General features: G+C 37.8%; 1 protein-coding gene across 3 annotated transcripts in view; it reads right to left on the bottom strand.

Annotated features, from left to right (window-relative positions):
- The window catches only part of SWEETIE (HEAT repeat-containing protein), a 144,845-nt gene that overhangs the window by 87,605 nt on the left and 42,592 nt on the right, over positions 1-14,648 (bottom strand). For all 3 annotated transcript variants that reach the window (XM_089159117.1, XM_089159114.1, XM_089159116.1), the window contains exons 13-19: positions 12,437-12,540; positions 1,874-2,006; positions 1,679-1,785; positions 1,332-1,445; positions 1,003-1,170; positions 744-830; positions 483-576 (exon numbers count right to left, since the gene is read on the bottom strand). In XM_089159117.1, coding sequence (XP_089015243.1) covers positions 483-576; positions 744-830; positions 1,003-1,170; positions 1,332-1,445; positions 1,679-1,785; positions 1,874-2,006; positions 12,437-12,540 — 807 coding nt within the window. The remainder of the gene's footprint in view (positions 1-482; positions 577-743; positions 831-1,002; positions 1,171-1,331; positions 1,446-1,678; positions 1,786-1,873; positions 2,007-12,436; positions 12,541-14,648) is intronic.

The raw sequence follows: 14,648 nt of genomic DNA, 5'->3' as shown, positions 1-14,648 counted from the left end.
GTTTGAAGGTGTTGGTTTTACATTTTCCAAAAAATATAAAGAGATTTCTTTTCCTTGTCATCCATGCGCAAGCTTAGCAGTCTGTGATATACTGTTTTGTTGCTATCTCCCTTAAAACAGTCTGTGCTTCTCCTTTTTAATTTTTTATTTTTTTCGCTTGTAATCTTAACAAGCCATGGAGATCTCTAATAGTCATGGTTTTAAGAATCAGGAAAAGGAGTGTGTCCAGATCAATACCAGACAAATCTCATTCAGAATATGCATAAGTTGCCTGGTCAACTAGCAGGATCAAATTATCCAATTCATATCCAATAGTGAATGGTTCCTCATTCTGGGTTAGAAAATCACAACAGATGATCCTTGAAACTATGATGTCCAATGAGGTTGAATAGAGCTGCCCAGGCTCAAACGAATATAGAAGTTCACTATATCAAGTGACTGGCTGCTTGAGAAAAGGGTTTTCCAAAAGATGCTGTGATTACCTGAGGAAAACTAGAAAGTTCATCATCCCACACACAAGGCATCAACCCATCTTTGCCACCTTGAAATGCACGAAGCTCGTCCTCAAACCAATCCCTTGACATTCAGAAAAGTGACAGGAAAATTAATCATTTCCAAACTGACTTTACAAGAAATTACTGTACAAGGTTTCCATAGTAGTAGCCAAATTCCACAAATGCAGTAATACATGTAATGGAAATAAACAACTAGGTTATTCCATGAAATAAGAAGAAGATTGTCACCTCCCAGGGATCCAAGGACCCAGCCATGCATCTCTCTTGTCCAATAGCAACCTCAAACATGAGCTTTCCTCACACCCAGAAGGGTCCCTTTTTTTCAATGATCAAAATAGTGCAAATGACAATTCAGATAATTCACTGAATCTAAACTTAATCAAGATAATGATGATTATCTGATGTCCAATAGTTTGGCTGGAATCTAGATTATCCAAATAGTCAGAATCTAGCAAGGGTAAGACAAATAAATTAGCAACACATTTACCTGAAAGGAGTGGTACAAATTCGAATAATTTGTGGGTTATCAATCTTATATGCCATTGGATCAGGAAGAGACTGATAAGCTATCAATGTTTTGATGGTGAGAACATCCATTGCAGATCTCATATTTGGCAGTTGTTTGGCTGCTAACAAGGATATATATGACAAAGCCCTGCTTCCCATCATAGATTTAAATTCACAAATTAATAAATCAGAAATACAAACAGACACACACACACAGATGAACAGAACAATGAAAAAAGAAAAACTAAACTTATCTAAATAAGGGAACAAATACAAAGCCAAAAATATATTTTGTGAATAAATGATTACCTGCTAAGATACACTACCACTGGCTGAAGTAGGACTCCATCATTAACGGAAACATTCGGAGAAACAAAGCATTTTATAAATGTTGTCAAAGCATCGACTGCAGCAGCCCATACACTACAAGGAGAGAAATGAGCCCAATAAATAGATGATAGAAAATCCAAAGTCAGATTTGCTATTGATTGTAGGGAACATGTGCACAATGAATTTAAAGAACTGGGAGAACACCCTTTCAAAACAGAAGTAGGCAATTTGTGAAAAAGAAATTTCAGAAGCACCAAATCAAGCCAAATGTGGTAAGCAGATAACACAATTCAATACAAATACCACACAGGTAATAACTTGCCAACCTTACTTCAGATGCCAGAATTTCAGCTTGCATAATTTGATATTCTGTATTTCCACTAAAAAGGGTAGCCCAAAGGGACAGGATGTCAAATACCTGGTCTTCAAGCTCCTACATGCATCAAATAGCAGCTATAACCAACCAACCAAAAAAAATGTGCCATATAAACCAAGTGAAGTAATTCAAAACAGATGATTACCTCCTTTGGCATTGAGGATATGAGAGATGCCAAAAGCAGCCAACCAGCTTCTTTTTCAGCAGTAGCAGCAAAAGGGTTCCTACTTGATTCTGTCAACATTTTCTTTACAACTTCCAATACTGATTTGGGTAACCTGTATGTAATAATTCCAGATATGAGAAACCAACAATGTGTTTGTCTATATTTAACCCTAATAACTTCATCCAGGTTTCAATAATATTGTTGACAAAAATATATTGTTGTGCAACACATTAATCTACAGAAGAATCAGAATCAATGTTACAACAGTCAGACAATAATAACATGAGAATGAAAACACTGTAAAGTAATTATCCCCCCCCCCCCCATTTGTGGACAAGTGTCATAAAATAATGTCAAACATGACACAGTACCTAATATATGTATCCAATAATTTTGTAGAGTAACCATAGTAATCAAAACCTTTGGAACAAACTACCTGTTTTGGTTATTCAGATGATCACATTATGTATGTTTTCGATCCCAGATCATGATTTGAGATCCCGGTCTCAATTCTGATCTTGGCCGGCTAAAAATCCAAGATCTGTAAAAAAAAAAATCCTGCTCAAGTCAAGTGAACTTGAGGGCCCATCTCGGTGGGTTTAATGTTTTAGGGCTCATGTGGGGCTGAAATTTGGTATTTAGCCTTTAACAGGCCTTCTAAGCACAGTGGCAGCCTTATATATGTGAGAAAACAAGTGTATATATGAGTTCCAACTTGACCCTAACTTTGAAAACAATATGCAGGAGGAATGAACACGCAGACCAAAACCTGAAATTCACAACCATTCTTTGATATAAATGAAAACATTAAGTCTTTAAAGTGAAATGATACATCAAAATGTTAAATTGTTCAAAGTTCCACATTATGACTTTACGATATCAGTGAATTTATATAAGTTACACCACAAGAGTACAAGAGTGAAATAAAATCAATGACTAAGTCGATATGAAGTCCAACATATAACAATCATTTTCAAAAAATAAGTATTTTTCACTTTTTTTAATTTTAATTTCCTACAAAATATATTTTTCTAATTTAGAAAACTAAAAAAAATTATTTTTTGTGTTCCATGAAAATAGAAACTTTGAGTTTGATGATGAACAAACTGGTGAATGAATGGATGGAAGGAATCAAGGGGACCTCAGATGGAATAAAGGTCTAATAAACCCAGCAGGGTTTGCGGGAGGGAGAGAAAATAGGTAGCTTTCAGTCAAATTAATAGTCAGTAAAAATTTGAATGAGTGAGAAGCAGCAGCTCAACACAGAAGCTAGAAAACAAGCTGCTTTTAGTTTAGTTAGCTCTTTAAGTTCAATCCGCAGTAAAAACAGTCCAAGTCCTTTAAATCTCACAATAACAAATCTCCAGCAAGCAAAGTTCAAACTGGGGAAAACAAAGGGGAAATAAGAGAATAGAAGGTAGGGGGGAAAGGTGTTTCAGCTCTCTCAGCAAGGATTGTAAGAGTCTATCTCTACACTATGAGGCCCTAGCCTTCTTGTCACTCAAGCAAGAGACAAGAGGATAAACTCAAAGGAAAGCTTCAATTTAGTAGTTTATTAAAATCTGGGAGACTGAGATTAAACTAGTACATGCTTATACAGAAATCTAATGCTTGCATAACAAGTTACATAGAAATTAGGAAATACTAATACTTAAAATAGAATGTAGATCTTCTAAAACATAAGCTGACTCTCTGCTCTAAAAATAGAACTATATAGCAACTTAGGTCACTACTAAAATATTAACTAAATACAATTAGTCTTCAATCTTCCAAGGCTGTAGATGCAAGTGGAAATCTTCAAAAAGCACTTCCCAGAAAAAGACAAATTGGTTATGATACCATTAACGTGAACGGTGTTTTGACCTCTATATAAGTCAAGGTCAGCAGATGGTTGGTCCAACGGCCAAGTTCATTCAAAGGCGATCAAACCATGTTTTTCTGAACTCTTCTATTCTATTTCTTGCCTAACAGCCTAACACTACATCACTTGCTGCCCAAAATTAAGGGACTGATGATTATCCTACCAACGCACCCCTAACTTCAGATGAGTTCTAGCATCTACGTCAGTTGATATCTTGGCTCATAATTTCTTCTACAATGCCCTTAGCCAACACTATGATTGCCTCTATGGCAGAACCTTCCTCTATCAATTCTTCCTTGGGTACTTTCCCCCCCCCCTGTTGCAAACTTGCAATAATCCCTCTGTCAAATCCATTACAACTGACCACATGACTAGTAAAACTTTTTTCCTTTTAGCTCTTACTTTCCTTTACCTGGTGATGTAAGGCTCATGCTGTTGATGGTTCCATGTCTGGTTTCGACCAAGAGCTCCATTACTTGTTCTTCTTTCTTATATTTTCCACCTATTTTGCATGTTCACAAATTTTTCTACTAACCTTTTGACTATTAGTAGTCTAACCCAGAATCAAATTGTAAGATTGTCATTTTTCCATCTATCTTTTTCAAGAATTGGAAATGTGACAAAGGGTTGGCAAAAGTAGACTTGACGGTGGGCTTTACTTGCTTGAGAAGTCTCCCTTGGTTTTGTCTATTATGGCACCCTCTTCTTTCAGCTCGTCTGCTTATTTTCAATATGATTCTAAGTCATTGGCAACATCTTGAATAACCTGCTATAGGGACATCATCCAGGGTTAATTCAGATTTATTAATAGGGTAATTTTCATCTGGACCCCCTGAGGTTTGGTCGACGTCATTTTTAGTCCAAACAAATGGAAATTTTGCATCAGCCTCCCCTGAGGTATCCAATAAGATCAATTAAGGACAAATTGTGATTTTTATGACCAAAATACCCTCACATCTATTTTACCATAAGATTTGCATCATGTCTTCACAATTAAACCAACAGTGAAAATAAAAAGAGTGGAATATTTACTCCATTAAACACAAAACCTTTTTATCCCACTATGTCTCACCACCTCTATTGCAGCATGTTCGTTTCATCTTTTCCCTCCCTCTCTCCCTCTTTGTATCTTCTATCTCTGTTTTGGTGTTTTTGTTTCCTCTGCAACCAAAACTGATAATACAGAGCACAAAGAGAACAGAAATCATTTTCATGGCTGTTGAAGCGCGGTATATCAATCTCTTCCCTTCCCAACTAATCGGGAACAGGTAATACATCTTCTTATAAGTGCTATCCTCTACTTTTCTCTCTGTTTTTGATCGGTTTCTTTTTATTTTTTCACTTTTTGATTTCTCCATTTGATTGAATTTACAGAGAACTGATAAACGCCATTGAAAACAACTCTAGTCTTTACAATACCCAGATGGGTTTGGGTGGTATTCCACTCTCTACAGCCAACACAACTCCAGAAATGCTTCTTCCTTTCTACAACTCCTCTGTTATGGCTGATCCAGTTCCTGCAACAACCATCACCTTGAAAGCTAATAGTGGACTCACTCACAACAATCCCCCCAACACCATCTCAAGAAAACGCTCCAGAGATTCATCGATGGTTGTCATGAAAGACAACATCATCAACAATAGCCGCAATAGTTGCAGCAGCGTTGCTCCTCTATCCTTCCTTGGCGAAGACATTACGTTTCAGATCCAACAACAACAATTAGAGATCGATTGACTCATTGCCCAATATGTAAGTAACACTCAATTCTTTGTTTTTTTGTTTTTCCTTCTTAAATCTGTTTTTCAGTAATTGTGTTAACTGATTCATGTGTAAATGATTTGCAGACAGAGAATATTAGAATTTGCAGAACGCAGAAAACAGCATTCGAGAAGAAGAAAGGATTTCGAAGAGATTGAGAGCGAAAGACAAAGAGATGGAGAAAATTGGGAAACTGAATTGGGTTCTTGAAGAAAGAGTGAAGAGTCCTTGTTTAGAGAATCAGATATGAAGAGATTTGGCACAAATGAACGAAGCTACAGCGAACGCACTTCGAAGCCATCTTGAACAGGTGTTAGCGCTGGTTAAGGATGAGTGCCACCATGGCGCAGGAGAAGATGAGGCAGCAGCAGCAGCAGTAGTTGGAGTAGTGGCTGACGATGTCGCTTCGTCAGTGGGAGTAGCGGTTATGGTGCGGAAGACGAGGAGGACACCGCCGCAGCAGGCGGAGGAGAGAGAACCAGTTATGGTGGTTGCCGGAGTAAGAGTGGCGGTGGGATGAGTGGCAATAGGTTGTAAGAATTGTGGCAATAAGTTATTTTTAGAAGCGGCCACAGCTGAGGATTTGGAGGTTTCATCTTTAATGGAGTAATAATATCCCACTCTTTTTATTTTCACCGTTGGATTTTATTGTGAAGGCAAAATGCAAATCTTAGGGTAGAATAGATGTGAAGGTATTTTGGTCATAAAAATCACAATTTGTCCTTAATTGATCTTATTGGATACCTAAGGGGAGGCATATGCAAAGTTTTCGTTTATTTGGACTAAAAATGACATGGACCAAACCTCAAGGGGTCTAGATGAAAATTACCCTTATTAATATGATGTAATTTGAAAGTTTGTACTCTTGTACTTTCTTAAGGTAAACTAATCCTATCTCTGATTGCAAAAGTTTAGTTATTTTTCCTATTATTCAGGTTGCACTAGTTCCACTAGTACCATAGTTCCCGAATTCTTATACGAATCAAGATCGAGTAAAGGAAGTGTTGGAATCACTGATCAAATCCATTGTCAAATTCTACTCGGTGGAAGATGGAGGTACTGACGGCAGAACTGGCTGATCTGGTCTTTCACAATAAAGTGATATGGAACTGCCATGAAACGACTTATTAGCATCATTCTGATGTAAGAGGCCTTGCTCAGAATGTTTTCATTTATAGACTGTTGCTTTATCAGAAGAATGACCAACCATGCACTATAGAGATTGACAGCAGACTAGGAGTAGCTGCACAAATATCATCGATGAAGAATCTACTCATATGTAGACTAGTGATTACATACAAAGCCACATCCAACCCCCTATAAAGTGGCATGGTTGAACACCAATAAACTAGAGGTTACTAATAGGTGTTTGGTCACCTATTAATGTAATTATGTAACCACCCAGCGGCAGCCCAGGAGGGGCCGAAAGAGGGGTTAAAACCCTTAGTGCAGATCGCAAGCCCAGGAGGGGTAATTCTGTCTTTTACTAACCCTGGGTTGAGTCTTTAGAGGCTGGAATAGGTCCAGACAGGAGTTGTAGGGTTGATTGAGTCCTTTCCTTCAGTTAGTTGGAGTCCTAGATTGGAAAGAGTTTAATTTTCTTAGTGGTTAGGATAAGATTCCTTTTAAGAAGTCTTATCTTTTTTAGTACGTTTCAGAAAAAGCAATAGTTGCTAGAAGTCTTGTTTAACAAGTAACTGGAGTCAGTATGTGGAGTCTATAAATACCAATCTGGTTTGTAAGGCAAAATAGTTTTGATGAATAAAAATTACTTGGGTGTTTGACTGTGAAGACGTGGGGAACCATAGGGGAACCTGTGGCTGGTTTGGTGAACCAGTTTTCAAATTTCAGAGGTGTTTTGAGGTCTGCAATTGTAAGGAGCTATTCCTGCTACCGCCCAATCCCATTCCCCATTTTTATGTCCTCGGTTCTCACCTCTCAGCCTAATTTCTGCAAGTTCTATTCCACCTTTTCAATACTGCTCTGAGTTGTCAAGGCAGCAGAGAAGTAACTTCTCAAATTAATCCTAAAGAATCTGCATCAAGGAAGAAAATTTGACCGAAATTATCGAAATTTCAGTCAAAATGCCAGCAAAATCAAAGATCGAAAGGAAATACAATAGTAGGAACACGAAATGTGTTATATCGTGTCGTATCGACCGATATTTCGAGTGATATTGCCTCTTACATTTCAACCCTATTTTGAGTTTTTTTTTTATTTATTTCTCTTGCTTTCATCCCTCTTTTCACCTAATTTCTACAACTCCATTTTATTCAAACACTATATTTGCTCCTTTCATTTATGGATTTTCTCAAATCTTGCAAGGTGAGTAACCAACTTTCTCATTTTTTTTTGTTTTGTTTGTGCATTAAATCTTCTAGAATTGCCTCCAAATTTAAGTATGTTTACTTTAGAGTGTTGATCTATGAATATGTAGTGTCAAAATTAATTTTTTATCCTTCCTACTATTTTTTTATTTTTCTGTTATTAAAATTTATTTTTTAAATTATGTATATTGCTAAAATATATATGTATAGTAGATGCATGAGCTTCAAATTACTGTATATGAGAGTTCAGGCACTCTATTGTTGTGTTGGTGTTAAATCAATTTTTTTCTGTTAATTATCTATTTTTACTATATTTAATATATATTTAAATAATTTTAAAAATATATATAAATTTTAAAATAATTAAAAAAATAATAATAAATAAATAAACTAATTAAGTGTTAACCACTAGTGGAGCCTTATGGTTATGGAGCTTATGGTGTCCCTCCCACTGTCACCTATAGGAGTCAGCCACTGGAAACTTATTGTCAATATGGACCTTATGCTGACAACCAGGGTGCTCCTTCATTTGTTGAGCAGATCTTCCACTCTATACCATAGCCACCACAAACCTTTCCATATTCAGTTGAGCCAGTTCCTTATCCGGAGATTCAAAACTTCCCACCATCAGGAAATCTTAGGCATGTGGATGAGGTCACGTACAAAGCCACAGTTGCCGACTATGACGACAACTATATGGGGCAAACATCATGGGACTTGTATTTACCATTTGCATGGCGTGCAGACGGAAGAGGGAGACATGGACTAGAGTTGTAATTGGTAACATTCTTGCTTCTTCTCATATGTAGTATATACTTGGATGTTACATTTTCAATGGATTTTTTGGTAAACTAGTAGTTCTATAGTGTTTATTGTGCTTGAAATAGCTAGTATGCAAGAATCCAAATCATTTTGAGTTCATATGAGGCCCGAAATTGAGGCTCGAAATTCTTGTTTCGGTTGAATTTTCTTCCTTGGGTTGCATTACCTATTCTAATGGTGAATTCAAGGATGGGCAATCTGAAACCCTCTCTCTGAAGGTCTGTCATATTCTTTTTCACCTAGCATGGTTATTTGGAAAGAAAGTAGGACACTATGGTTACACTGAGTACTACTCTTTTGAGCACAGCAACAAAACAATGAAGTTTCTTCTTGTTAAGGACTTCCTTGACATTATTCTAGAGAAGACAGCAGGATAACTCCTCCTAAGCAAGTTGTTCAGATGGTCTCTTGGTCCTTTCCCGAACTCACAGTAGAGTAATTGTTCAGAAGAGGAAAGATGATGCAGGTGCACTTAGCTGGTTGGACAAGTACAATTGGTTTTGGAAACCCAAACCAAAATTAAAACTGGGCCAAGGGTTTTCGGTTTGGTAACAAGGTAATCATCTTATGTCTTTTAATTGTTTGGGTATAAGCCACGTAAGATTCTCATTTGAGTTTTAGAAAGCCACTGGGATTTAGATTTTGAATTTTCAAATTAGAGCTAGTTTCCTCTCTTTTTGGTTTCCTTTATTTAAGTAGATGTAACCATGTAATGAGAACTCAGATTTCACCAATGAGATTTTATTAGTAAAGCTCAGCATATACGTGTGTGTGTGTGTGTGTGATTGAAGTGGGATCCAGCTGGAAACTGCAGAAGATATGGAGCAATGGTGATGGTCATGGTTGTAGCAAATAGAAGGTGCATCAACAGGTGTTACAGCAGAGAGACCAGCTTAGACAAGAAGTGACCAACGTAGATCATCATGATAGAAGAATCCAGGATGGGTAAGGCATGAAGGAGAACAACAATGGGTGTATGATTCCGGCCTTCTCTACCATGCCAGACAAGGAGGCATTAGCCTCCATCAGGCAGCAGCAGTTGTCGAGAAAGACAATGCAAAGAACAAGCCAGATTTTCCAGGATTTTTAGCTCTGACATCAAGTGAAGGGTCAGAGGTTGATTACAAACTGAAGAGCAACATAGTCAAGGAAAATCAAAATCCCAAGTAACATCAGGTAACGTGTTCATATCTTAGTCCCACAGTTCTCAACACTACTTAATCTATGATCTTTAATCTGGTTTGCACAAAAATGGTTTGATGTTGCATCATATAGAAACAACACAATGGTGCATTCTAAAGCCTGTATGACCATAGATGTTGCATCTTCTGGACAACCTTGGGAGTCAAGAGTGATGTGAACACTAGCACCCCCTGGCCAAAACTTGGGGCCTGGAGGATGGCTCCAAGAAACCACCATGACCTGGCCAAACCCCTAGTTGGGGGGTATTTTGGGCATTTTGCCCCTTTTTTAATTCTGAAATTATTTCTCAGAATTTTAGCTGAGTTTAAATTAGTAAGTTGAGTTGAGTTTGGATTTGTTTAGAGTCTTATTTTGATTCAAAGTTATTTTGGCAGAGTCTTAAGTTATCTTAAATTAGCATGTGATAAGACTCTAAAGTTATTTTGGTAGAGTCCTAAGCTATCTTAAATTAGCATGTGCTTTTTAAGTTAAGTTTATTTAGCATGTGTTATTTAGTAGATCCCAAATCTAGGGCTCAGGTATTTTAAGTAATAGACTCCAATTTAAGTGTCTTGGTCAAGAGGTGGGATCCTTGTCAATTAAGGATTCCCACCCAAGTTAGAGTCGTTCGCTATAAATATTTAAACAGTTAAATGTAATTTTTCAGCTATTCACGATTAATAGAGTTGATTGCGTTGAGGATCAGGGTTCTTAGTTGAGTAGGCCCTGGTTGACTAAAATTGTTCAAGTTTCATCATCTTCTTCATCAATCCAGCAGATTACAATCATACATCAAGCACTCAACCACAGCAGCCTAGTAAATTCAAGTAGGTCCAGCAGCTCCCCCACCCCTCCCCTGCCTTCCTTCCTGTCAGCAGCCCCTCCCCACTAAACCTATAAATGGTAAGCGAAATCCGCCTCCAAATTCACAATCGTATTCGTTTAAGGGTATCCCAATCTTTCTTACCGGAAAATATCTGTATCCGTTCGTTAAGCAACCGGATTCGGATTTGGATAATTGCTTATAAGATCGGATAATATCCGGATAAAAATTTATCCGGATAGAGTAAAGGATTCAACATTTTTTCTCTAAAAAAAATGGATGATAATCGGATTTGGATACCAGCAATCGGTAATCGGACATTGAAAATCAGAAAACAAAATTTTAAAAAATGACAATCACCAATCAATAATTGGATAGTTTATTGGATCGGATTATTATCGAATATCCGATAAAGTTTCGGATTCGAATTCGGATGCCTTTTCCAAATTTATGCCGGATTCGGATAGCGGTTTTTCTAATCAGATTCGGATTTGCGAGCTAAAATCCGATCCGTTTACAGGTCTACTCCCCACCCTTCCCCTTTCTCGCATGGCCCTAGAATACCCTCCCCCTTCCACCGTAGACTTCCCTGCCCTTTCCCCTCTTGCCCAGACCTAGAAACCCACCCCAATCCCATCGCACATACTCCCTCTCCCTTTCCCTTCAGTTATAGCAAACTTCTATCCCTCCCCCTTGCAGCCGCAAGTCTCTCTCCTCCCCTCATCTTCCCTGCAATAGCAGCAGCCCCCTTCCTCTGCTAATCCCTCTTCCCCAGCCCCTTGGGTCACTTTCCACAAGTTTTGAATTTGCAGAACATCAACATCTACTGTTCCAAAACTGCAGGACAGCAAGGTTGCTTCCCTTCCCTAACCCTAGCAAAACCCTTTACAAACCTTAATTTGACTTTTAGTTGGATTTTCAAATGTAAATTACCAAGTACAGCAGGGTTTTAAGAGCCTTAGCATACCCTAAACCTCCTGGTTCAGCCTTCATAATTGCTGGATTTCCTGGGCAACCCTTTAGGGAAAGTACTAAAATACCCCTAGCCCTAGATCTGATTTACATCACGGAGAGTACCTAGACACAGGGAGACTACATTCCCACTTAATCGAGGAGACCAAGGCACCAGACTCCACGCTATCCTCCATCCTGCCTAGGTGTTGCCTTGACAATTAGGTGAATAATGACTGCTGAGAGATGAATACAATTTTTGTGGATGTGCAGTCACCAGCAACATTACCAGGAATACCCAGAATTCAGAAGCCACATCCTATGAACATGTTCTTATGAGATCATACATCCAGTGAAAGCCAACCCATGGCAAGTTGCATCATTATTTTTATTCCTTCAGTTTACCGGCATACTAAAAATATCTTTTATTGCCCTCCTATAAATAAAATAGAATACAGAACAAATGCAAGACAGAAAAAACAATCCCAAAATCCTACTGGCTCCTCAACAATTCACACATAAATAAAATAAAATACAGAACAACTGCAAGACAGAAAAAACAATCCCAAAATCCTACTGGCTCCTCCACAATATGCACATCTTGGGCATGCAAGACGATTTACCCTTCACAAAGAATACAGTGGACCCTTAACAAATTTAAAAAATAAATAAAAATAAAAACTCCAACAAGATGCATATGTGGAATATTTACCTGATTAAAATGACGAATGACAGAAACTATCAGAATATCTTTCAGAAACACCCTAATGAGAAGGAAAAGTGAAAATGATGGGTGGCAGAGGGAATTGAACCTCACCTTGCTGGATAACCAAGAGGTAGCTTTGGAGAAATAGATACTAAAGCTGCCAAAACTGTAGCTTGTCCATGTAATGAATCAAGCTCAACTTTGAAAGTGCCACCCTAGAAAATATATAACATGGCCTTCAATACCTTAACCAAAATAATAATAAGAAGAAGAAAAAGAAAAAAACTGCACCCACTAAAACCACATTGAGACCAGAAACTTTCATTTATAAATTTCAAAACACAACTTTATTAACCATAAGATATAACAGAAACCAGTAGATGAAATACTATGGATGACAATCATCACAATGGCAAGCTCCTCTTTCATAATTTTGAAATACCAAATACTGATGCAGTCACATGATGGATTAACTAGAAGGTTATTTCTGTAATTTTATTTTGAGCAAGAGATTTAATCTGGTGGTTAATGCCCACATCATGGAGGGCTGGGGCCAATACTTGCATTTACAGGAGCTTTGCCTGGATGGAATGTGCGTGTTACCAGAGTGGGACTGAAGAAGTTAATTTAGCACAACCCCATGACTAGCACTGGAACCATGTTACCGGCTAGTCATTTTCCCTTTTCTTTTGATGATTTAATTCTTATGCCTCAAGTTGTAGGAGATTAGCTAAATAGTTTTGAATTCAATTTCAGTTTGAGAATTAGAATATCACACTTTCTTGGTACATGTAAGCCAGACAATCAACATAGTTCAGACTCAGAATAAAGGCTTTTCTTTATTTTTCTAATTTTTTTTTTCATCATAACATTGCTGCCAAGAGCCGTGGTGCAGTGGCCTGTTTCGTCACCTCTGATCTTATCCTCTCTTCAATCTCGTAGATTAGATCCTTCCACATCACCCCACACTTTCTTTAACTAATAACTCTCTTGATTTGTTTGCCTCTCTTTCTAATTTTATTCTTCATCTCATTCTTTTCGGCTATTCCCAGTGATTATCTTTTTCCTTTCCTGCTACCACCATAATCACTAGGCTGAAGGAAAACCAACGGAACCCAGTAGAAATTAGAAATCTCACAGGTTGGACTGAGATTTCATCCCAAGTTGACACCAAGAGAATGATGAATCGAGGTCACAAAACCCCCTCCCCGAGTGAGTCAGGCTTAGCTGCCCATGTGCATATGGGGGTACAGGACCCAACTCTGAGATGTAAGACCCATGCCTTAGGCAGGATTCAGATCTACCTCCACGCACACAGGCCACACCCATATGGATAGGAAATCTTAATTCTGCCCCAACAATGACCTGAAGATCATAGAAGAAGAGACTTCAGTACAGCACATAGACAAACACAAGAATCGAAATACTGTCAACTTTTTAGGTATTTGGTAACCTTTTTGGGCACTGAATCGTGAAGTTATAATGGTTTTGAGGTTGAATTCTGATTGTCCCAGGGTTTTATGCAGTGTTGAGAAAGTTACATTCTCTATGTTGAACTTTGTAGTGAGAATTGTGATTGAATATAGTTTTTAGCCGGGTGTATGCATAGAGCTTGGTTGTCTGGTTTGGGATTGATCTCCGCATCTCCCAGTAATGAAACCATAATTGAATGTAAGCAAAACTAGAAACATGTTCGAATATTTTTCTTGAATTACTAATATATTAAAACCTAAAAACACACACATGCACACGGTCAAGGAATGTCCAAGGGGAGGGAGCTTCCAAGGGGTTTGAGGGCCAAAGGACCTTTATGGGAATCAAGAAGGAAGAATCTAAATCCTAGGTAAATCTGTTCTTTAGGGGGTTTTTAAGAATTTATAACAATTGTTCGAAAATGTGAGACAGAATTCAATACAGCACATAGACAAATACAAGAATCAAAATACTGTCAACTTTCACACTGCACTGTTTGCACACACCAATGCTGCTGGAACTTGAGAACTTGAAAACTTGATCAGAACTGCTCAGTAGTCTGTGGCAACACCAATGGGATATAGCATCCCAATTTCAACTCAGGAAGACTTCTTAAACCACAGGTGAAAAGTTTGATTTACCAAGGCAGACAATGTAAAATTTGTTCAACAATCATAAGATGCTAAATTATGAAGAATTAACAAATACAATTTCTGTAGAAAAAGTAAATTGGATTACCTAAAGTACCTCTATCATCTAAAATTTAAAAATTAACCCATGCTTCCTCTTCAAACAAACAACCACTGCAACCACCATCCTTAATCTCTCCCCCAGTGATTCTTGTTCCCTC

This window comes from Hakea prostrata, chromosome 6 (assembly GCF_041222555.1).
Source record: "Hakea prostrata isolate BN-2017 chromosome 6, UWA_Hpros_2, whole genome shotgun sequence".
Taxonomy (NCBI): domain Eukaryota; kingdom Viridiplantae; phylum Streptophyta; class Magnoliopsida; order Proteales; family Proteaceae; genus Hakea; species Hakea prostrata.
The sequence above is the reverse complement of the archived record's forward strand: the minus strand, read 5'-3'. Positions and strand labels throughout refer to the sequence as shown.